Here is a 26,099-nt window from a genome sequence, read left to right on the forward strand (position 1 = left end):
CTCTGTTATCTGCCCCTGAGATGCTTTCCTTCTCTATTCTTTCCCTGAGAGCAATCAATTTCTTAGCACCAAGAAAAAAAATATGTTACATAATAATTATAGTAATACTATTTTCTACACTTGAAATTTTTAAATTATAAGAGGAAAAAATGTTAAATGGTCTTGTCATAATTAAAAAATAACCAACTATACAAATGTTTTTCTTCACCATCATGTGAAAACAAAACTGACTATGTGATTCCACCATGAAAGAATGCTTCAGTGGTAACTCAAATACATATGGAGTCCTGCTGATATGCACCTATTCAACAAATATTTACTGTGGAATAAATACTATCAATTTAATATTATTATCTTCTCTTCAGGACTCATCTACAGAGTCAGAGACAGCTTGATGAATGATAAACATCACCCAACAAGCAGCCAAAAGACAAAGGTTCCGGTCTTGGCTCTGACTTTAACTTGAGATCACAAAGCAAATTACTTCATCTCTCCCAGCTTTTGCAAATGAGTACCAAGCAACCGGCATCTGTGGAATGCTTTTAGTTTAGTTTATATGGATAAGTTTTCCTCTTTCATTTTTTATACTTTAATTCACTAACTTAACATTCTTAAAAAAAATTTTTTTTTTAGTTCCTGACCTGGGATTGAACCCAGGGCCCCAGCAATGGAAACCACAGTCCCAACCACTAGACCACCAGGGATGCCTAACTAATTAACATTCTTGAAGTTGGACAAGGTTTATTTTATTACTTCATAACTTATAGATGAGGATACCAAACGTTAGTGATAAAGCAGTGATTCCAACCTAAGTTTTTGACCCTGAATTTCATACCTTTCTACTATATTAGGCTTACCCTACCTACTTTGTAATATTATTTAACAAATTACAGATATGAAAATGCTTTAGAAAGATTATAGCAATACACAAATGAAAGCAATATTACTTTGCTTGGGTGTGGACAGGAGAGAATGCAAGTTTTATGGACCTTAGAGCCTATATAAGTAAAGGACCTCTCTTTAAGAAAAGAAAACAAAGATAAAGTAGAAAACTTGGAACGGATCCCCTGAAAGTGAGGGTACCTGAAACTCAAGCTTCATTTAGCTTCAAGGTAAATCTGTCTTTGGATGTGACACAGAAAAAACTCACCAGTCAATCTACTAAGATCAAGAATTGCCCTCTAAAGCCTAACTTCTAAGTACTATGAAAAGAACAGTGAGGACAGAACAACAACAAAATACATATGCTTGGCCTTTATTCCCTTAAGATCATTCACAATAAACCATATAACACAAACTTCCAGTTAGAAATAGTCTTTGCTATGTCTTTATCGGGATTAGAAGAACAAATTACCAACTAACATTGAAAAATAATTATAACAAAAGAGATAAGAGAATTATTTCACTAAAATAATTAAGCTAGAACATCATAACACACCATAATTATTGTTTTACACACACGAGTATAAACACACACACACACACACACACTCATATTTACTCACAATTTGGCAAGCAAAAGATCTCATTAAAAAAATTTTACCTCGTCTTCGCCCATAGCTCCTGGCTGCATGTAAACACAGAAGAAAACCATGGGTATTTGTATCAAAATGCTGAATTTAGAAATAAAAAAATATTCACACAAACCTTTTCTAAGTATTCTCAGAATTAATCTGGAGATACTGTTCAACTTGACTACAGACATATTATATTAAAAAAAAAAACCTTTATGAAGCACAAGTTAAATCACAGTCTTAAAGAGAAATTCAACTGGATGTGGAAGCCACTGGAAAGGATATAATGGATGCTTAAGTTTAACAAATCTTATAAGGATTTATATTGTGGCCCATTATCTATATCAGATATAGATAAATAGAGTTCTGTAAAATTATCTTCTGATTTCTAAATCTTCATTCGTACTATGTACTACCACCAGACATCACTTTGAAGAAAAAAACATTCATCCTAAATAAGTAAAAACTGTGGTGTATGGTGGTCATTCTAAATTTCTTCACACACACACACACACACACACACACACACACACACAAACACTTCACAGTCTGCCCTGAAAACTGCATAAAAATTTTACAATTAGCTGTTGCTTTACAGAATGTGTTACTGTAAGTTTTCTCTAAGCCTCCTCATTTACTTTCCATACAGTATTACAGGTGTAGGAAACAATATTTTTTCATCTAGAAAATGAATGGAAAAAGCAGAAAGGAGGCATGGGTACATCCCATACTTAAGAATAGAGTACTTTAAAGATTATCTTCCCCTTCAAAACTCAAGGCCCACAAAGTACATTGTTACAATGTTTAACAGAGCTAGACTGTCATCATACATATACTACCAGGGGATCCTGTCATCTAAAATGACTTTCAAAGTGGAAAGCTTTTCAAATTTGAAACCCCACATTCAGTAAAACTTAAATGAGAACTCTATTTAATCCATTTTTTAAAAGCATGAAATGTTATCATATTAACTTTAAACCAAAAAAAAAAAAAAAAACCAAGGATAATTTGGGTTACACTTATAGCATAAGGCAGAACTAAAGAGAACTACTTCTCTCCTAGGAAAAGAATTCAGACTTTTCAGCTAGAAAGTTGAAATACCAGTTGCTAACCTCATCTTCTTCCAGTTCCCATTTTTCTTCAGACGCCATACTCACCCTCATCAACACACTTTTGGCCTTTTCACTTTCCCATGACACAAATATTAAAAAGGGTTAGCCAGATTAAAAGGATTATTCAAACTCTACATACTCCCCCTAAATCTGTCATCGCTTTAACTTTCAATGAAAAATACCTCTTCTGAATTTACATTGCGTTTACTGTTTACATTACTTACAAGCGGAACGCATTCTAAAAAAAAATTTTAGGAACATTAATACTTTTCATTATTTGGAACCTGGAATTCATCTTCCCACAGAATGTGTAGTAAATGGTAGTTTCCTAGCTCGGTTCCTCCCAAAGCCTACTTCACTTATAATAAATAACATGGGTAAATTAACACTAATGGACAACACTTAAACCAGAGAGAGGATAATAAGTTTTGACGTCCTACCACTTATTTCTTTCTCCTTTCTCCCCTCCCCAGTGATGTCATGCTGCCCAGCACTCCTCACTATAAAACCTCTATTTAGAGAGGAAATAAAACATTTTGTATTTCAGAATTACTCATTTCTCTCCCAAATAATACATTCCCATTCTTTCATTCTATCTGATTTCTGGCCAGATACTCAATGAAAAAGAATTTGATTATGATACTAAGGTACAAATGACTCATCAGGCTTTAACATCCCTGAAAGATAAATGAAAATGCTGTTCACTTAAGTCCTTAACTGCTAAACATTCAGGTAATAGAGAACACAAAGTGAATAGAACCAGACAGTCAAGGGGGAGGGGAAGAGCATCCTGAATTGGGGACAGGGAAGAGTTGCAAAAGACATACTTGGGAGTTTTTTGTTTTTGTTTTACCTTGAAAGAGGTTTTATTTATCTCGCACATTGAAACTGCAAAAATAGATCGGTATTTCACAAATACTTGGGAGTTTTAAACAAAGTTTCTTTAAACGGTTCATGATTTTTACAGATTCTTCTCTTTTTCCATTTACTGATATGAACAGTAAATTGCCTCCTATCAGTCTGGACACTCTGATAACATGGAGGCAAAGACGGCACATGGAATCAGTTCAGCTCAGTTGCTCAGATGTGTCCAACTCTTTGCGACCCCATAGACTGCAGCACGCCAGGCCTCCCTGTCCATCACCAACTCCCAGAGTTTACTCAAACTCATGTCCATTGAGTTGGTGATGCCATCCAACCATCGCATCCTCTGTCGGCCCCTTCTCCTTCCACCTTCAATCTTCCCCAGCATCAGGGTCTTTTCAAATGAATCAGTTCTTCATATCAGGTGGCCAAAGTATTGGAGTTTCAGCTTCAGCATCAGTCCTTCCAATGAATGTTCAGGACTGATTTCCTTTAGGGTGGACTGGTTGGATCAAGCCAATTTAAAGCAGTGATCTGAGATGCTTCAATTTGCTTTAATCATGCACTGTGGAATAATTATTGCTACCCTGGTCCCAATTTCAACAGTTTACCTATGATATCTGTGGTAATTTTTATTGTAATTGCTAAAACTTAATGAGTTTTTACTATGTGTGTGAATAATTCAAAATGCTTAACATATTTTAATATCATTTAATATACTCCACAACTTTATGACATAAGTATTCTTTTGCTCTTTTCTTACAGATGAGGAAAATGGGACACAAAATTAAGTATCTTGCCTAAAATCACACAGCTAGGAAGTGGTGGAGTTGAAATATGAATTAAGCACTCTGGCTCCAGAGTCCACACTTTCAACCACCTCACTATACTGTTCAATTCCCAGAGGAAAAGTTCACTGTTATGCTTCTTTTAATACTCTCTAATGCACTGGGCAGAAAGCTCTATATCAAGCTAGTATTCAGCAAATGTGGCTTGTTAGCTATATGTGCAATCAAAGGAAGGAGTAATGCACGTCATGATGGCCTTCTTAATGTAGGCCACCTGTGTTGGTGATTAAAAATTTGCTCATAAGGGCTATTTGCAAATAGACTAATTAGAGTCAAACTCTTCCCTAAGGGAGAGGTAATGAAAAGAACACCAAGGAGAGAAATTTGGGAGCACAGCAGCAGTGCTTCCCCTGAGAACAAATATAGCTTTAAACAAGAAAGAGTATTGAACACATAAACCTAACATGAGCCAGCATAAAACAATCCCACATAGAAATAAAGGAAGTAATGTGACTGTTCAGTATTCTATGTTAGTAATGTAGTCTATGAAAGTGTAAATTTATATCAGATATGACAAGATATGATACATTTTCAAAGTCCTATCTACTTCCTCCAAAAACTTTAATTCTTTATTAGCAATCATCACCATTACAGATAAAATTCTTTTACTGTTCGTATGTTTTAAACTGGAGAAGGAAATGGCAACCCACTCCAGTGTTCTTGCCTGGAGAATCTCAGGGATGGTGGAGCCTGATGGGCTGCTGTCTATGGGGTCGCACAGAGTCGGACACGACTGAAGCGACTTAGCAGCAGCAGCAGCATGTATTAAACAACTTTAGACCTCATTTTAAAAAGCTACATTCAGTTTCTAGAAGTCAAGGTAGTGGTTACCTTTGGCTAGGGGTATTAACTGGAAGGAAACCTGAGGTGGGGTTCTGGGGTACTGAGCTAGGCATGGGTTAATTTGTGTTAAGTTTGTGACAATACATCAGGCTACGTATATATTTATGGTCTGTACATTGTTTGGTATATAATTACACTTCAATTAAAAAAAACAGTACAAACATTTCAGACCAATTCCCTGGGATAAAAGATTAACGTAGAAAGCCCAAAATGTTAAATTTTTGTAGTCTTCAAAGCATAAACCTGAATAATCCAAAACTGAAAAAAACGTATTTTGCAATCCATCACAATAAATATAAAAGGGTGCATGTACTATGGGATACGGGATGTGCCAGTTACTCTAAAAATAAGTTTACATGATCAATGACCAGTGCGTTGTGAACGGCACCCTCACGTTAATGGCATAATGCTGTGAATGGCACCCTCATGTTAACAGCATGGTGCTCTGTTAGGCACAGGAGGCTCTGCTATAAAACGGACCGTCTGTTACTCCTTAAGACTTGGGCCGCACCAGGTTTGAAACGGCTGCGCTTACACACATGATTCTCTAAGGAAAACCTGTGATCTGATTTTAAAATCTAAACTAAATCTTCATCTACATGGTTTATCCAAAGTTGCTGAAGTTTCTGTAGCAAAGTAACATCATACACAGATTCAACTATAGAGGTTCAAAAACACTTGTGCATGACATGAGGCGGTAGGAGAGAGCTCTAGCTTCTTTCTTTTGTGGATCAAAGTAGCACGCACCCATTTCAGGAACTTAAGCAGAGTCCCTGAGATGCTATACTTAGGAAAACAAACAAGATACAAAGATCTTAACACAACATTTTACTAACTGTCTTGGAAATATCTGTCAAAACTGTTGACTATAGGACAAACTGTTAATTCCTTTACTTGCAATAAAATCAGTTTCTAAGAACACCCTGTAAACTTATTTTTTAATACCATTTCAAAATTCAAAATTAAATTCTATTAGAACATCTAATGGTCTCTCCCTTTCAGCTTCCATCTAAGTACTAGTCATGCAAAAAAATTCTACCTAAGATGGATTAGGATCTTAAAGTTATACAAAAATATCCCCCTTTTCCTAGTTAAGGCTGTAAATTCCCAAAGAGCAGGAGTGATGGAGTTTGTCCCATGAATGCACTGCCTCTATCTTTGTCTTTATAATGGCAGGTAAGAGTTTTAGCTCAGTAACTTTCAAATCTGGCCATTTATAACTGAAAAGATCAACTTATCATAAACTTAGCAGCTAAAATGATGCCTGAAGGGATGGGATACATTTTCATCTGCTACATTCCCATAAAGTATTTGCATGTTTCAAAATCCCTTCTTCCTACCCTTTTCTCTTTAACTCTTACCCATTTTTCTCAGAAAAAAATCTTTTCAAAAAATAACACTAATAACTGGCAAGTATAATACTAGTGTTGCTTACATACTTCATAAAGGAAAAGAAATACCATATAACAACCTAATAATTTACTGTGATCCAGGCACTATATGCTAAATGCTTATGTTCTAATTGCCAAAGCAACTACCATAATGTATATTTCCAGATGGGCAAACTGAGGCCCAAAGAGAATGACTGGTCCAGGTTATTCAGCTACATAAACATCAGGGCTGGGACGGAATTCAGGTTCACACTGGCTCTAAAGCATTTATTCTTTTTCTCTTTTAAGTTGAAGTATTACTTATATTCAATAAAACTCCTCCACTGTAAGTTTACAGTTTGATCCATTTTGGTAATCATATACAGCCATGTAACTTGTACCATCATAATTAAGATACAGAACAATTCATCTCCCTAAAACATTTCCTTGTGCCCTTTGGCTATTGATCTTATCCCCTGAACCATGGGCCCTGGCAACCATTAATTTACTTTCTTAGTTTTGTCTGCCCTTTATACAACTGCATATAAATGGAAATCAATGTGTTTGACTTCCTTTCTTTAGCATAATGTTTTTGAGATTTATATATGGTATTACATGTGTTTTGTTTCTCTTTATTGCTGAGCAATATTCCATAGTATGGAAATACTACAACTGATCCATTTATGAGTTGTTAGAAACTGAAATCCATTCACCCTAAAATTCAAGGGTTGAAGCCCTAACTAGGACTATATTTGAAGACAGGGTCTTTAGAAAGATAAATAAGTTGAATAAGGCCATAAAGGTAAGTCCTAATCCACAAGTGCTGCTGTCCTTTTAAGAGGAGGAGATACTAAGGGCACCCATGCACAGAGTTAAGGCCATGTGAAGTCACAGCAAGAAGGCAGCCATCTGCTAGCCAAGGAGAAAGGCCTCAGGGAAAACCACCCTGCCAACACCTAGATTTTGGACCAGCAGTCTCCAGAACTGCAAGAAAACAGATTTCTTCTATTTAAGCCCCCAGTCTATGATATTTTGTTATAGTATCCCTAGTAAAGTAATACATCAGTCAATGGACATTTGCAAAGCTTTTATTCCTAACCACCAAGATCAAACAGCCAGCATTTCAAACCTGTACAGTCCTTGAAAATACACAGAAATTCCTTTTAGGATTTCCACAAATTTCTCATCCTTCAAGAGTTTGCTCTTAGTATTATGCTGTTGTTTAGTCGCTAAGTCTTGTCCAACTCGTTTGCAACTCCATGGATTGCAGCTCTCCAGCTCCTCTCATAATCCAAGGTTAATAAAAAGAAACATCTCACTCAAATTTTCACTACTAATATGCGGGAGACCCGGGTTTGATCCCTGGGTTGGGAAGATCCCCTGGAGAAGGAAATGGCAACCCACTCCTGTATTCTTGCCTGGAGAATCCCATGGACAGAGGAGCCTCGTGGGCTACAGTCCACGGGGTCGCAAAGAGTCGGACACGACTGAGCTACTGCACTTTGCACTATTACTACCATAATATTCTGTCTCATTGCTTACAAAATGTTATAGGAAACTTACAGATCTTTAAGCAACCTTCCAAACAAAACAGGAATTACTTCTATAACACTAAGATATTCTCCCTGGTTCTGCTAGAATAACTTCATCAAGGTATTCTTGATGGGCTTCCCTAGTGGCTCAGTGGTAAAGAATCCATCTGCCAATGCAGGAGACACGGGTTCGATCCCTGATCCAGAAAGATCCCACATGCCCAGGAGCAGCTAAGCCCATGTGCTACAACTACCAAGCCTGTGTCCTGGAGCCTGTGCTCCGCAACAAGAGAAATCACCCCAATGAGAAGCCCCCACACCGTGACCAGACAGTAGCCCCCGCTCAGCCACAACCAGAGAAAGCCTGAGCAGCAATGAACACTCAACACAGCCCAAAATAAAATTAATGTAAAAGAAAAAGAGCTAAGGTTAAAAAAAAAAAAAAATGAGGCTCACTTCAGTCTCTTGAGTCATTTTTCCCCCAAGCTTTTTTCTAAGTATTAGCAGAATCCTCTCTCCTCCAACAAATGAACCGTAACAAATACATCTGTTCCCTGAACACAGTTGTTCAGGGTGACGCAGTATAGGGATTCGGAGCCCCAGCTCTTAGATATTCCTCCTCATAGTGGTCCTTAAAGTATCTCCTCAGGTGCAGGGGTTCCAGAGAACATAACTGAAAACTGAAGACTTATGCTCCATGGCAGGACAATTCTTTCTAGTTAGAAAGTTCTTTCTTATACTTGCCTCACTACTATTCTTAACCACAGACACCAGCCCCTTATTTCAGGATCATTAGTTCATCTCCTTTTAGTTAGCTATTTTTCATAAGAAACCGTTTTCCATACCCCACATCACCCTTAACATCCCCCTTCAGATAAACCTAATTTTCCAGTAAGACAACACTTGTCTGTCCAGGCTTCTCAGGAGAACAAATACCAAAGCCCTTCATCATCTGACCTCTGATCACCCCTCAGATCCTCATTCCCACTATTCCACACATCAGACTCATATATTCCAGTCACACCAATTCAACTATTCTTCTGACAGTATCATTATAATATAATCACTTATCCAGTTAACATAAGGATCCAGATACCCACATCTTAACATCTATTCTTCTCTGCTTCCTAGGGAACTCCTAACTCCCCTTTCCATTTCTATCCACTATTATTTTTCCTATCTTGTCCAAAATGGTCAATTCAAGGCTTCACTATACCATCCTTCAGTGTCCATGCACACCTCGTATTAATGTCTAAACTACATTTACCAAACAGGTTACTAATTAAACCTCTCAATAAGTGACATGCTAGCAAAGTAATCACTTCAGAACTTCCAGGTCCATGTCTTAAACTTCTCACTGAAAGAGAAAGGTCATTTAAAATTTGATCACCTGATGAGATTTCTGTGGAAACAAACCTAGGAGGTAAACAATCTCTGCACGTCACTGCCGTCATGGTTAGAGGGCGTGGACATGCACATGAGCTGGCATCAGCTGGCGCCCCTGCACCCTCACACTTGTGGCCTACGAGCTTTCCACGGGAGTAACTACTACCACCTTCCTTTTAATTTCAGCAGCACATTGCTAAATGGCACACGAACTGACCTCTCCCAAAGCCACAAAATCGAGCAAAGTTCTGAGGATCCTAATCACATACCAGAGTATTTTATATTTAACACAGACCAGTCTGTCAAAGTCAGGCCTGAAAATGCATAGGGCATGCACCCAAATATCTGGCATATGCTGCCAATAAAGCATCTTCACTATGCCAAAATCTCATGAAGCCTCTTTTACTCACTTAACTTTTAGACTGTTCAGGATAGCCAACACTTGCCAATCCTACACGTCTGAATCCCCAGATAATGTAGGAAATTTATAGAGGGAGGAGAGGGTGGAAAAAAACAGCTGCTGCTGTATCCAGGCCCCTTATTCAGCCTCTTTGGCTCCTCCCTACAAACAAGGCTCCTCTCAAGTGGGCAGGGGGGTTCCTTCATGGAAGAAAGTCATGGAAAGGAACAGACGTGAGAATGTGGAAAGAACTCTGGCACCACAGAGAAAAGCTCATTCCCCTTCCTGGTGCCACCTTTGGTTCCATTTTGATTGTAGAGGCAAGATTAAGAATTACTGCTAACTCAAAAGGAAAAAGAGGGGGGTAAATGGGTAGAAGAGGGAAGATAAGAGACTAACATCTGTTAGGTGCATATTTCTTTCCAGGTTTTGTAATCAAACACTGCACACTTAACCTTATTGTTAGTAAAGAAGGGATTAACATGTCCATTTAAAAAAAAAAACACAGGCAACTTTGCCAAGGAAACAAATACGTGATGGGTCCAGAATTTAAGCCCAGATCTGCCTGGTCCTTCCAAACTGCATTATTCCCACTACATTTGTCTGGAAAAACAACAAGACAACAGTAACCACAACTTCAGTCATATAACAAAGGTATGTGCAGGCATGGAGACTAACAGAGAAGAGAAGGCAAAGTTTCAGGTAATAAATTTTCTCTCCAGATCATCTGCATACCAAGTCTTTGTTCAAGTCTCAGACTCACAGTCTACATATACCAGAGGCTTAAGTGACAATGTGTTAAAATTCTTGCCACTAACAAGGGAGGCTATGTTCTGAAAGTAAAAGTGATCATTTTCAGAAATGCACTAATTCTCTACCATCAATAAAGCATTATTCAGTTAATTGCTACTAAAGGAAACCTGAGTGATCTTTCCGGAAAAACCCAAAAGGACAGAAGTCATTGCTCTTTTTGGATTAAAGGACTGGTTAGCAGAACAATCTGTGTGTCTAAGACATCGATGGCTATTTGCTGGTGGCATGACATCAGCAAGTTCCAGAAAATGAAGACACTGCCTTGTTTAAAACAAGGATGCAATGAAGAAAGGAATGACCACAATTCTCTGTTTTCTATCAACGGGCCCCAACAGCAGAAGGAGACATCACAGGGCATTCCTAAAATGTGCTGAAATCTAGAAAATCCTTTGAAGTCTCCAATTTTCTCTTAAAACCTGCAATAAGTTGCATCGACTGCTCTATCACAGAGCCATATTTCGCTTGGATAGGAGAATAATTCTGGAGTGAAACATGAAATTTTGACTATGTCTTGCAAACCATTTAAAGCATTTCAAAGGCAGAGAGAGGTCTGTGAAAGCACTCTATGAACTGTTAATTGCTAGATCCATACATGTCAGTACCATCTTCCAAAAGGAACAGTTATATCTTTTTTTAAAAATATTTTCTTTTTTTAAGCAATGTTTTTATTTATTTATTTTTGGCTGTGTGGGGTCTTCATTGTGCATGCTTTCTCTAGTTGTGGTGTGCAAGCTTCTCACTGCAGCGGTTTCTCCTGTTGCAGTGCACGTGAGCTTCAGCAGTTGCGGTGCACAGGCTCAGCTGCCCTGCGGTATGTGGAAGCTTCCTGGACCAGGGATTGAACCCCTGTTCCCTGCATTGGAAGGCAATTCTTAACCACTGGACCACCAGGCAAGTCCACGTTAATGCAAATCTTTAGGAAGAAATTACGATGGACTAGATATTCTCTAAGGCTGTTCTACTGTGCTTTTCGCAGTCTCTCTGCAATATCATGACTGCAGCCATGAAATTAAAAGATGATTTCTCCTTGGAAAAAAAGCTATGACAAACTTAGACAGCATATTGAGAAGCAGAGATATTACTTTACCTACAAAGGTCCGTCTAGTTATGGTTTTTCCAGTAGTCATGTATGGATGTGAGAGTTGGGACACAAAGAAAGCTGAGCACCGAATAACTGATGTCTTTGAATTGTGGTGTTAGAGAAGACACTTGAGAGTCCCGTGGACTGCAAGGAGATCAAATCAGTCAATCCTGAATATTCACTGGGAGGACTGATGCTGAAGCTGAAACTCCAATACTTTGGCCACCTGATGCAAAGAGCTGCCTCATTAGAAAAGACCCTGATGCTGGGAAAGACCGAAGGCAGGAGGAGAAGGGGATGACAGAGGACAAGATGGCATCACCGACTCAATGGACATGAGTTTGAGCAAGCTCTGGGAGATGGTGAAGGACAGGGCGAAGGACAGGGAAGCCTGGCATGCTGCAGTCCATGGGGTCACAAAGAGTCAGACACAACTGAGCAACTGAACAACTGATATATCATTCCCTCTCTTCCAGTCTCCCAGACTTAGTACCTACTCCATGGACTGGGCACTGCGCTGGAAGCCAACAAACAGCTATGAATAGAAGCCAGTCTCTGCCCTCTTGAAAGCATACATATTAAAGTGAAACACCAACATTAAATAGTTAACTGCAAGGGTGATGAGTGTTATAAAAGAGAAGTCCAGGTTCTACTGCTGACACAAGTGCAGGAAGCAAACAGGGAAATCCACAGGGGAAAGCAGGTAAATTTTCAGTTTCCTGAATCTTTATTATTCATTTAGAGCACCCAAATCCTGATACTTGCGACATATTTACACACAGAGAGAACTTCGTCCAAAATCCAGCAAAGTAAGTCAAGAATATTTCAGACTTCACTTCTTTACAATATTTAATGCCAGGCCATGTAGACCAGCTATATCACTCTAGGTTTTGGGAAAAGAGGATTTATTGAGCATTCAGGGCATAAACGAAGTGACAAGTAATATTCTCCCAGAGGCACTGAATTTGTGTGTTTGTGTTAAACTAGTATAAAAATAATATAACCACTTTTAACAATGAATTATTTAAAGCAAAGTTTATCATCTTCAACCTGAAGGCAGATGGTTCTAGCTCCATCATGTCACCCTAGCCAATTCATAGTCTTTTTTTTTTAATTGGGAGGATAATTGCTTTACAATATCATGTTGGCTTCTACCACACAACATGAATCAGCAAAAATAAGTGTACATATGTCCCTTCTCAATAAATTTGAGAAGGGACATATGTATATCCCTGATGCCTCATAAATAAATATATGCTCAATAAATCCTCTCTTGAACCTCTCCCCCACCCTCCACCCTGTTCTACCCCTTGAGCAACCAGTTGAGCCCCCTATGCCTATACAGCAGCTTCCTACGTAAGGAGAGGATGGGGCAAATTGAGAAAGCAGGAGCATTGGCATCCAACCATATAGTCTCGAACTCAGCTTCCCCATTTGTTAAATGAGAAGGTCAAAATAAAACAACAACGTCCTTAGGTCCCTACCACGTTCATGTGCAGCATCTATGCAAAACAGTGTGAATTCTGAACGCTTAAGACATATAGATCATTGCATGTCCTTCTGATTACTAGTCTGCTTTTTAAATCAGTCATCATTTATAATATATTCATTCCACAATTATATACTAATTTTATTTCTAAATCTGTTCAGCTAGAAACAGGGATCTGGTCTTTTAAAAGTTCAAAATACTCAAAGACAATATCTTTGAGAATCTCAAAATAATTCCTTCACTATCTTATTACTCTGCTTAAAAAAAAAAAAAAAAAACACTACTTAGATCCACTCATGGTGAGCAGAAATACAATGTACTCTTCAAATTTTGGAAAATTCCATCTGAAATCCTAGCAAACCTGGCTTTATTCCCACTTTAGCATCAAAGCATCCGCTCCCTCTCTGCCACTTCCTCTCAGCTGAGCTGCTCCCCAAGGAGATCACTCCCAACAGAGAATGAAAGGGAGGGGGAAGAGGAGTCTGCCTGGCAAAAAGTTCATACCAAAACCCTTTTACATTGCCCTTTTGATTCAACAAATGCGCTGGCAGCCCTCAGTTCAAGTAGAAATAGAGGCAGAGTCTTCAAAAATATTGTCAAGGCATTAATAACGAGGACAAAGCGGAAGGCAGCATAATCTTAAGCTCCAGGCTTCTTGGTGTGTCAGCCGTGTAACGTGTTAGCCATACAGGACCTCAGAGTTTCTCAAGCAGATCAATGTTTTGTTTTTTTTTGTAAATATATTAATTTAGTTCTTCAAACATCCAAGGTTTTATTATGGGATGCCTCAATTTATCAGTGTTTTCAAAAGTTTGATAAGGAAGAGTGATGGCAAACAATGATTTCTCCCTGTCAGAAGGGAAGTGACACTTCAAATTTCTTATTCACCTCTTAAAACCGGGAACAGACTCTAGTCACGAGGTGAGAAACATCAAACAATGAATGGCATGAAAAATTTTAATTTAGATAAAACTGAACCTATGTTACATTACAGAGCTATTGTCTTAAAAAAAAAAAAAAAGCCCTCTACTCTAAATAAGACTATGCCCTCTACTTTCCAAACGTAGCAATATTAATACCTTATTTGTACATGTGCCTAACGTCATCTAAATCTCACAAAAATAATGAGGTACTCAGAGTATCATAACTGTCTTTTTGTTGGTTTAACTAAAGAGATACTTAGGAGATTCACAGACTTGCCAACTAGAAGCCATCCCTATCATATGACTCCTCTAAGATCTAAGCCCTCAGTTTTGTTCTCTGAAAAAAGGGGGATGATATTACTTCAAAATATTCTTAAAGCTGCTGTATTTTCTCTCACCATATATTAGTGTTCACTTTCTAGAATGTAACATTATTCTAGTTTTAAAATTTCAGCCTATTTTGAGTCATTCATGTTGCTGAATGAATCAATAATTTGTTCCTCTTTATTGCTAAATAAAACTCTACTGTGTGAATATACCACAATTTGTTTATCCATTCTCCAGTTGAGGGACATATGCATTATTTTTAATTTTAGCTATTAAGAATAATCCTACTTTAAACATTCACATACACGCCTTTGTGTGGACATCAGTCAATTCTAAGATAGATCTGCTGTATCCTATGGTAGGTGTGTTATGTTTAACTTTTTAAGAAACTGCCAAACTGCTGTCTAAAATAGCTATCCCATTTTACATTCCAAATATCACTGTATAGCACCTTTGAAAGTGCCAAACATCATGAAAGATGTAGCAACTCTAAGCTCCAAGGAAGCTGCATGTTTCAGTCAGGGGACAGAGGCAGGTAGCATTTCATGCAGAAAAAAAGATTCACACAAAAAGAGATGTAGTACTCTCCAGGACAGCCACTCTAGCCTGTGAGTGACTTGTAGGTGTGCTGCCTTAAATTCCGTTAGGAAAACATTTAAGTACAACCAACGTAAGATATGTTTTGGAAGTCTAACATGCAAAGAAAAGGAAATCCTAAAAGGCAGCCATAAAGCTGATGCAAGCAATCACAACAGCAGTTCACCAGAGCATCATCTACAAGGCGGCTACGCTAAACTTTAAAAGATTTATATACAGCCGCTCTAGTGATCATGATCTCCATTTTACAGGTGAAGAAACCAGAGCCAGAGAAGATAAGAATGTGGCCCCAAAGTCACACAGCTTATAGAAGGTGGGACCAGATCTGTCTGATTCTAGACATGTTTTTCTTGACTATGCTAATTTATTGCTCCATCTCCATGTTTCACAAGCCTCCTAGCGTGCTTGGAAGGTACATCCCTGAAGCTAAGTGTTACTGTCCCTTAAGCCATACTACAGAGAAGGAAGGGGCAACACATTCCAGTATTCTTGCCTGGAGAATCCCATGGACAGAGGAGCCTGGCAGGCTACAGTCCATGGGGTCTCAAGAGTCAGACATGACTGACTGACTAAACCACCACCAAGCCATACTATTTCCCGTTTCTAATGTACTCATCTGGCATCTTTCTGGTATTTCATTGTTTTTCCAAGCTGGTTCTCTACCTGAAAGAAGAGGAGCTGACCAGTCAAAAGGAACAAAGTGGATATACTTGGCAGTGATCTGCAGTGATTTTCCTCGAGTAAATCACAGCACCTGGAATTCTGGTTTTGAACCTTAATTTGAACATAACTTTGATTCATTTGACTGATGATGAAGGCACCAATATCCTTTTCTGAGGATCATCATAACACAGGAAAAAGCATCAAGGCAGGTATCAATCCCCTATAAATCCATAACTGCTAAACTCAACTCTATACCTAGAGTGTAATCACACACACACACACACACACACAAACACACCAAAGAAAACACACAAGCTACAGTTAAGTGTTAGAAAAAAATATGGCTAATAGAACTACTACATATATAGCTGGAAGCACTCTCAGTAGTCTCCCTCCTTCTAAAGAAAGAAAAATAAAACTACATTATGCAAACGTCTAGTGTTTTTGGTGTAAGGGCAAAGAGGATGAAAAGAGAGACTAAAAAACTAAGAAAAAAATACATGAACAGCTTAAAAGGCAGGGGCATATTGTTTCAAAACTAACTACATTTTGGAAATAGCAGACAAGTGGCAGAACTTACCGATGGATCAGAATCTTCCCATCTCTGCTTCTGTAGTTAGTTCTCTGATAGTTGAGGACTATTATTTTGGGGACCAGCCAAAATTTAGATGTGTCTCTTAAGTTTCCTCCCCAGTGGTTAGTCTGCTAATTCTTACTAGATTCATTGTTTGTTTGTTTTAATTTTTATTTATTTATTTTCTTGGCTGCATTGGGTCTTGGTTGTGGCACACAGGCTCTCTAGTTGTGTCACATGGGCATGGGCTCAGTTACCCTGCATCATGTGGGATACTGGCTCCCTGACCAGGGTTCGAACCTGCATCCTCCCCTGCATTATAAGGTGGATTCTTAACCACCAGACCACCAGGGAAGTCCCGATTCATGGTCTTGAATAGGAAAACTCAGGAGACTCTCTGGCATTCCACAAATATTGCCAGTCTTTCCACACTCTAAATGTCTACTGGTTTACTGTTTTCTATGGCTACCCTCTTCTCCCAAGCTCCATTTTCTGGCTTCTAGATGGCATTGGCAGTGGTGATTCTGAGAGGAAGGTATAGCTGGAAGACATGCACTAGGAATATCCCCCAAATGGGAAACTGGCCTATTAAAAGCTGGGGAGTGGAAATGAGATATGAAAATGCTCACCAGGACACCTCTCTCTGTCTCCTCAAGTCAGGAAACCTGACAACATGGTACCTTCAGGAGAGTGTTGGGTTTGAGCAAGATCAGGAAAGTAAAAGAATGGGAGATTTTCTGAAGATATAGCAAATGGCAGCGTTACGAACAGAGCTGGGAAGCATCAATTTTGCATAGCAAAAAGGGGTAATAAAAAAACACTACCACTGACTCACATTTCCTTTTTTAAAAAGTTTAACCATTGATTAAACTCTCTTTAATTTTCTTAGCCAGTCTATTCTGGCCTGAAAATATAGTTCAACTCCAACCCAGCCTCTTTGAATAATCACAAATTCTGAATTAATAAAGATTTACTGATCTGTGACCTCATCTCAGTGTGATTTGTGACCTCACCTACATGAAGGTTGAGGGAAAATAAGTACAGACCAGTCACAGGACAGTAACTGCCAGGCTGACAAATTGTAGGCATAAAAGGGAAGACAAAAAATACACAGGTGTGTTTGTGCATGTTATATACAAGTTACCAGGTGGGCTGGGTCCAACTATACAAGGGGAAAAAAAGGTTTATCACAGCAAATCTGTCAAAACCTATAGACCTCATAAGTATCTACCAAGGAGAATATTTTGTTTATTCTGATCATTTCAAGTTGAAGTCAACTTTGAAAGCAAACTGACAGTAATGCAAATGTCAAACCCTGCTTGTGTTTATGGTTTACTCTCAGGAGCCTACAGGGCAGTACCCATAGTCATTTGAAGATGGATGTGCTCTGGTATCTGCCATAATGTTGTAAATATGCATAATTCATCAACATTCAATACAGATATTGACAAAGTGACCCTTCTGGTACTTTAAAAAATATTACAGCATCACAGAATCTTCATTCTGAAAGCAATCATTAAGATGACCTAATTCAGTCTCCTTCTCTTAGAGATGAGGAAATTTCAAGGCTAAACAGGGGATTTAAACAACATGTACAAAGTGGAAAGAACAGAAATGAAATCTCTTGTTTAAAAGCAGAGATTAAAGAGAATCAAATCAAAGAGAATCAAAACCTTTTAAAAAGAAAAGTGTCCTTTAGCTTCATTTTTTACACAGAAAATCATAAATTATTATCCTCTCCCTCTTGCAGAAGAAGACTTATACCGTGGCAAATTAGGTCTTTTCTAAAATACACACGTATTCCTTCAAGCAGATACACTATCATACTGTTCTTTCCCTTTACATTCAATTCTAAATCCCATCCTCTAACTGAAGTGCTCTCACAAAGGTTCACAAAATTGCTGTAGTTCAGCAAGCTAAGCATGTTTATTAATCCTCACCCTAAAATACTTACTTCTAGGAAAAAAGTTAGAGGTAGCAGAATCTAACTGTAAAGTGACCTTTCTTCTAGAAATTAAAAAATAGAGGGGGATAGCCTGGAATTTTCATTGTTTTCAAGACCCCTGAAAAGAGGAGATAGTAGCTATTTAGAACAAATGCATGGAACGAATTAGGACCCGCCTTATCAAATAATGCCAGTGGTTCTCAGCAGTGCTCCTTGGAAGGCAGGCTACATGTCAGAACCAAGAGAAATATGGAATATATATTTTAGAGATAACCTAAATATGCTCCAAGGAACACCAATGGCATTTCACCATCCTTACTCAAGCAAGAAGAGAAGAGGTAATGTTGTAGACAACAGTAGATTGACCCAGTATGTCCTCCTTGTGTGTTGAGAGTCAGCTTGTATGTCAGGGAGGATGAGAGGAGACAACCTGATATCACTCATTTGATGGAAAAGAAAACTTATATCCTGAGGGATTCAATGGCTTGTATTGTCCTTTGGACAAGGGACAAGTTCCACTTAGGGACTGTTCTTCTGCAAAGCTATTAGGTCCATAGGCACTAGGAAGGAGAGTTGATGCCAGCCAGGTATTTCTTGAAGTATTATTTAATACAACAACTTTCTGGCTAATGAGGCTCTGATGTTCCAGAGCTCAATCCAACAACTATACTGACAAAACTATCACTAAGCAGCAAAGCTACTGACCATTCCTATGCAAAGTCCACTAATGGGGGACTCCTGGTAGCCAGTTTGAATTCCAGTTGGCTATCTACCACAATGAGAAAATTCTGAGTTACAATAAGTTGATCTATTTATTCATACTGTCTAGCCCAGTCCCTCTCTCCTTTCATCTCCCACCTTCGTCCTGCCCTCCTTCCTTCCCCCACTGCAACAGTACACAGCAGAGGTCAGCAAAGTTCTCCGTAAAGGGCCAGACAATAGTTTAGTGTAGTTTTGGTTCTGCCATTGTAGAACACTAGTAGCCATAGACAATCCATAAATGAATGGGTGTGGCTGTTTCAATGAAACCATTTACAAAAACAGGCAGGGGGCCAGATGTGGCTCCCAGGACTGTAATTTTTCAGTCCCTTGTATACAGTAGCAGTTCTCAAACTTTAGCCTGCATCAGAATCACCTACAGAACTTAGTAATACACAGATTTCTGGGCCTCATCCTTAAAGTTTCTGATTTTGAAGATCTGCAGTGGGGACTGAGATTTTGCATATTTACTAAGTTCCAAAATGATGCTGATGTTGATGGTCCATGGATCACACTTTGAGAACATACTCTGAAAGCCACTGATATAAAATAATGGTCTTCACTGCAGTCAGTGGCAGGCTGAAATGTAATGAACAACTGAGAAAGTGGAAATTACATCTGTCGATTGCTAATTTTACAGAATTTTTCATATGGAGACTTACTGTTAAGTGCCATAATATTATCTGTTCCTGGATGATGGAAATTTATTCCCATGCGTCCTAAAAAATAAAACAATTCTGTTTTAAGCACACAGAAAAGAATGTTTAAATATAATCACAAATATATTGCACAATATGAACATTACAAAAAACTAAAACAGATTAAACTATAAACAATGCTATCAAAGGCCACAGCAGTTACAGCAGTTTTAAATCAAGTCATAAAACACACATGAAAAATCTTAAAACAAAGCCAAAGTCTCAATAGCAACAAATAAAATAAACCAAAACAAAAAAGAAGCTTCCATTATAATAGGAAATTTTAACGCATCTCCCGCATTCCAATTTAAACATGCCAACTCCCTGGATTACACATTTTATTTAAACAATTTACACTGCCCTTCAAATTCAAGCAGCAAAATAATGAATTCAAAGAAGTATATAAACTTGAAGCTTAGAGAGAATTCAAAGACAAACATTTCAAAGCAGCTCAAAATGCAACATAATGATCAGAATGGCAAGCAGAAGAAAGATGTAAATTTAAGTAACAGATATAGTGGGGAACAATTACTGGCCAAAAAATTTAGGGTTCCTGTGCTGCCCCTATCACTAACTAGTTAGATGACCTTGGACATAATACTTGTCCAGACCTTTGTCCTTACAGTAACTGGGGACTAGATGCTTGTTTTTGTATACTGTATGCCGTCAAGCGAAGAATCATTTTTATAAAGAGTTGTAAAAACAAACACAAAATTTAAAAAACAAAGAATAATGTGCAACAGAAACCATATGGCCCATAGGCCTAAAATATTTACTCTCTGGTCTATAAGATGCCAAGGCTGAATCAAATGTTTTAACTAATAGCCTCAGGGGTTTAAGAGTGGAAGATGTATTAATTATTTGGGGAAAAGGAGGTGGATGTGATTTACTTATCATATTCTGAGGTATTCAAACTTAACAAACAACCAGTCACTGAAAAATCTGCCCTAAAAAAATCCAAACACTGCCAATCAGAATTTAAGAAAAGTGTGCATTTGAGACGGTCTCTCAATCTCTGACCTAGAAATATTCAGATAATGGTATGTTCCCATAAAGCAGGGATGTTCCCTAAATGTTTTCATAACTATAAAGGGCTATCAAGAAAACCAAGCAAGCCCAGATTTAGCTCATTCAACTTCTATTTCTTGTGCTACAATCATTTATGGTAAAGAATTGTGTAGTTTATTACTACTGCATCAAAAAATAGTTTTTATGTTTCTGGAACTCCTTATGTTCCCTAACATTAAGGGGCGCCCCTCTCTGTAGTCCTCCAGAAGTTGGATCCTTTTTATACTCTTTCCATCAGGTCTTAAAACTTTTCAGCCTGGAAAGATGAAGCTGAAAGGAAAATCTGTAGTTTGATTCTAATTATCGTCCTCTACACTGATTACTTCCAATTCAATCTTTCTAAAGATGTAGCAAAACAAGAGCCTTAGGCAATGTTTTGTAAATGAAAGTATCACTACTTGCTGAAAAGAAGAAAATTTTTGCCCTTCCTGGTATCCTTCCTACTACTGTTGGCCAATTCGAGGTCACTTTAATGATCTCTAGATCAAGATCATCCACTAAAGATTTTATGAGAAACTCCAGTTCAGTGTCAAATCCATCATAATCAATTACTTAAATGTAATCTATAATTTTTTCCCAACAATATGCAAATCCTTTTTAGTGAACTGCTTATGGCTTCTTTAAGCTACTTTCTCTACCTCTTCAAAAATTAATGTCTAGATTATAAAATACATTTTCATTGGAGAAAATCACACAATACAGAAAAGTAAAAAAAAAACAAGATCATCAACTAAAGACAAGCTCTGTTAGCATTTTGATTTATAGTCTGCCAGTTTAGGAGTATATACGTGTAAAGGTTTCTTATCTAAAATGAGGTTTATTTTATAATATTCTTTAAATTTAATATACTGCCTGCCTTAAGTTTTATGGTTATTTGGGATTTTGAAGGAGAGAGAAAAAATCAAAAGCAAAAGAAAAACTGACTCCAAACTCAGATGAGGCCATTTCTTTTTTCTTCCCTTTGTCCAACAAATACTGCTGTTTAATCAGCTGTGAAAATAGAATCAAGTGTGCGACATCTGGTGACTTTCGTTAATGCAGTCTGGTGCTGCCAGCGTGACATTTTGTCACCTGTCCATGGTCTGCTATTTTTAAATTGTTCTTGTCAGCTAGCTATCTTTTAAGTATAGTGTAAAATATAAGGTTTCGAAAACTGGAAGGCATACTTGGTTTTACTGAGTTAAATGATGCTGTGGAAACCTGAGACTGTGTCCCACTTTCCCCACTGCATAAGGCCTGATAAATGGGGGTGGGAGAGGAAGGGAGCAAGGTTGGAGAATAGGGTTGGAGAATACAGTTATTCAGACTGTAAACATCACAGGCTCGTAAGCTCAATTCATATTCATATTTAAGATGCTAGTTATAAAAAACTGTCTCTACTGTTATTTAAAGTTTCAGAGTCAAACTAAACCTATACTTCTGTAAGTCCAAAGTAAAAACTGGAATTTTTGTTATTTCATAATTGATTATGAAAGTCACCTCTGCACTTCTGCAATACCGTTATGAGATAGGGAACAACTGCTGTATCTTTCTCTAATCATTCCCATATGTTCTAAAAAGTCAAGTCCTTTCGAGACCTTTATGTAACAGAATGTAACAGAAAACATTATAAGACAATGCACATTCTATTGGATTCTATTTCCTACCAATTTTCCCAATAAAGTTGAAGAGACAGTGTCTCAGAAAAAGTATCTATAAGATAAAATAATGCATTAGGTAAGAATACAATAAAATGGTGCTTCAAATCCCTTTTAAGGGAAAATTATAAAAGTATGGTACTATAACATTTAAAATATGTTTCAAAGAACCACAAAGCAAAAGAAATGAGGTTCAACCTGAGGTCAAATCCTAGTTTCTTTGCATACCAGTAGTGAATAATTTTGGGTACGTTATCAATTCCTTTGTGCCTACATTTCCTCATTTCAGGCTGTACGGTAGAACAATTAAAGCCAGAAATTTGCAGAGGTATACCCAGGATTAAGTACCCTTAATCTTTTTCTTACTCTCAGGTGATTATAGTGCTATACTAAAAGGATCACTGGACAAATTAATGGGAGTTACCTACTTAAAAAAAAAAAAATCACTCAACTTCTATGTATTGTCTTCCCTTCTGTGTAGAACAGAAACTATCACTTCTTGCTAACTTAGAGCCTGTGCCCTAACAGTTTCTGCAATCAGCTAACTTTTATACAAGACGGACTGATATGGGCCAAAGGGAGGTAGTACAAAAACAGAACTGGAGCAGTAATTCAAGTAAGTAAAGAGACCGTATACTTTTCTGAATCAACTAAACATAACGAAGGTGCACTTTTTCTAAAACAAGGTGACCTCAACATTTCAGAAATGGAGTCAATGTTCTGTAAAGGCTGTGTAATGCTAAATGTTTCATCAGGCACTACCCCCAAATAGCCAGCCAAGCTTACTCCTCTGTCACAACATGCAGACTAAGTGGGATGAGAGGAAGGTGATTCCTTGCTGTTTTCTTGCCATGGTGCCTGCTTGTGCTACACCAGCCAGGCTGAGGGGACTTCATAATGTTACCTGCCCTGCCCAGCGCACGGTTGTTGGTTTTTTCCTATTCTTCTTCTCTCACATCACTTAGTCCTCTTTGAATAAAAATCCCAAGAGAGGGTATGAATAATCAAACCTAACGTCCCTGAGTTTTCAGAGGGGTTTCCCCAGTAGCTAGGTAAAGCCTCTTCATTGGTAGCAACTCAAGAGGGTACAGGGATGAACCTTTCCCTTACCTCTAATCATAACTCTCTGATGCCAGAAATCCCTCTAATTCTCATAGTCAGGAGAAGAGTTAGCATTCCCTATGTCCACTAGAAAAGAGGACAGAGAACTACTCTTTCTACTAAGGCCTCACTTATCCTTTTCCCCCCCGATTCAAGAGAAAAGTTGAATAAAAGGATTTCTTATTGAAAACATTTTTACAATGAAATATCACTGTGCACTTATTTTCATCATGTTTACTTTATGTACATCATGAAGTACTTCCATTTTGCAGGAATGTGATATCCTACTTAATTATATATTTTTTTACACTATTCAGATAAAAAATTTTGGAAAGCCAATAAAACTTAGGAGGATTGTTTTTCTTTCTCCTTTAGGTAGTTTTTTATAATGACAGAATGCTTATCCTTCAGTAATCACTACTTGCATCTATGGCAAAGACACAATTTTGACAGCTTGCATTTGAAAGCCTTTAACATTTAGCTGCAGCCTAGCTAGAAGAAGTAAATTCTGTAGAGATAAAAAGGTTTACTTTATTACCCAGGTTTGAATGGCTGCAAAATCAGAAAGGCTGAGTTGAAATACCTCATACCCTATAGAGAGAATATAAAATGTTTGGGAAAATGTTAAAAAAAATAATAATCTTTGTTATCTCTAGGTAGTAAGGTTCAGGTGTTTTTTCACTTTTCTTTTGTCTTTTTACATACCATTTGAATGTCTTACAATGAGCGAGAATGTATTTTTTTCTAAAGAAAACCGAAATCCAGAGCAAAACACCAAAACAAATAAGCGCACAAAAAACCAATGACTCTCTAACTTGAATTTAGAAACCCTCAAAATAGTCTTCAAGTAAAAGAGGATATTAATGGCAGGAGGAAGAAAAGGATAGATAAGGAGCAGTGTTTTTGGACAGACTCATACAGAAGCCACATGATAGGTACCCTAGCCTATCACCTTTCTCTTAAAGCTCGATTCATCTAGATATTGCCATTTTTTGACCCAGAGACCCTCTCTATGAATTTACCTTAAAGAAAAAACTACATGCAAGAATTCATCCATGGCAGCATTACCTATAATGGAGAAAAAGCTAAAAACAACCTAAGAGTCCAAAGTGAAGGTCTATTAATAAATTATAAAGACCAGATAAATAGAGTGTTTATTATGCAGGGGGAAAAAAGATACACCATCACAATGTTTCTCTTATTTTTAAATTATCTTTTAGTTATTATACTGTGCTCCATTTTTAAAGTAAAAAATTACTGAAAATCTTTCCCTTAAAATGCTGGCATCATAATTACGTTTTTAGAAGTAATAAGGATCAAACATATGGTGCTATAACCAAATGGAAAAGTCTCCCAGTTGGAAAAAGGAAGCAGGCAGTTCAAACACCCTAACTAGGGGACAGTAACATGGTAACGTAACTGACCATGGGAAGCAGATCATTCACAGGGAATCACTGTGAGTGGAATGAAGCTGTAACCATATTGAGACTGTAAAAATGCACATATTAAATGCCTTCCAACTTCTTAGGTCATACTGTATCTTAAAGTACAATTCAAAAGCCTTTTACAGATGAAACCTCACATTTGCAAGTGTACTGGAGAAATTTATGCAGAGGTAGCTGGACAGATAAGAAAAAAGGGCCCCAGAGTTGGGGCCGGGGGGAGGGAGGTTTAAGAGAGAGGGGATATATATATGTATGTATGTATGTATGTATAGTTATGACTGATTCACAATGATGTATGGCAGAAACCAACACAATATTGTAAAGCAATTACTCTCCAATTAAAAATTTAAAAAAGGGGGGGGCCCCACAAGTGGAATAAGGTATTTACCCTGTCCCACAGTAAGGCACCCTCCATGCACTTTAGCAGTGCTACTCTCAACAAAGCACGACAGCTCCTGCTTAATCAATATCACAAAACTCTAGAAAATTATTTTAGAGACCATAATCTAACATCCTTTCATAATCTTTTATTGCTAGAAGAATACAGACCAAGATAAGACAGACACGCGTAAAGAACAAGGGCTGACTTCTTTAGAATAACAGGATGGGCTTACAGCTGTTCTGGTAGAGAAGGACGACAAATGTAGCCTTAGAAGATACTAAAAACACAAAACAGTCTGTGAATATTATGTGTGTGTGTGTGTTTTTAACACCATTCTCACTTCTAAGTAAAATTACCATGTACCTAATCTTTACTGAAGAAAGATGTGGTAACAGTGACTAAATATAACAATGACAAAATGAGAGGCAGTTTTTTTCCTACTTCTGAAGGCCTTAAAATATAGCTTTTGTCAAAATCTTTTATTTTCTTCACAGCCTGTTAACTACTTTCTTTTCACTAGAAATTGAGGAAAGCAGCAGAAAATCCTGAGTGTGACAAGAAAATGATGAAATAGATTTTTGGTGTGGCGTGAGGAAATGACTATCACGTTCCCAGTCAGTCATATCCTATATAAGAGCCTGCAAAGAACCAGAGGGGATCAGATTCCTCACAACTCTAGAGGACATAAGGGTTCACACAAGATGAGTGTCCCTGTGGCTAACTCTTCC

At 37.7% G+C, this 26,099-nt stretch overlaps 1 protein-coding gene across 8 annotated transcripts in view; it reads right to left on the bottom strand.

The window, feature by feature from the left end:
- The window catches only part of CPEB3 (cytoplasmic polyadenylation element binding protein 3), a 202,131-nt gene that overhangs the window by 89,337 nt on the left and 86,695 nt on the right, over positions 1-26,099 (bottom strand). For 6 of the 8 annotated variants that reach the window (XM_025273915.3, XM_006073697.4, XM_006073696.4 and 3 more), the window contains 2 exons: positions 19,703-19,759; positions 1,544-1,567 (listed from right to left, as the gene is read on the bottom strand). In XM_025273915.3, the coding sequence (XP_025129700.1) occupies positions 1,544-1,567; positions 19,703-19,759 (81 nt within the window). The remainder of the gene's footprint in view (positions 1-1,543; positions 1,568-19,702; positions 19,760-26,099) is intronic. The other 2 variants (XM_025273912.3, XM_025273910.3) reach the window with 1 other exon arrangement.

The sequence above is a fragment of the Bubalus bubalis genome, chromosome 23 (assembly GCF_019923935.1).
Source record: "Bubalus bubalis isolate 160015118507 breed Murrah chromosome 23, NDDB_SH_1, whole genome shotgun sequence".
NCBI classification, from domain to species: Eukaryota; Metazoa; Chordata; class Mammalia; order Artiodactyla; family Bovidae; genus Bubalus; species Bubalus bubalis.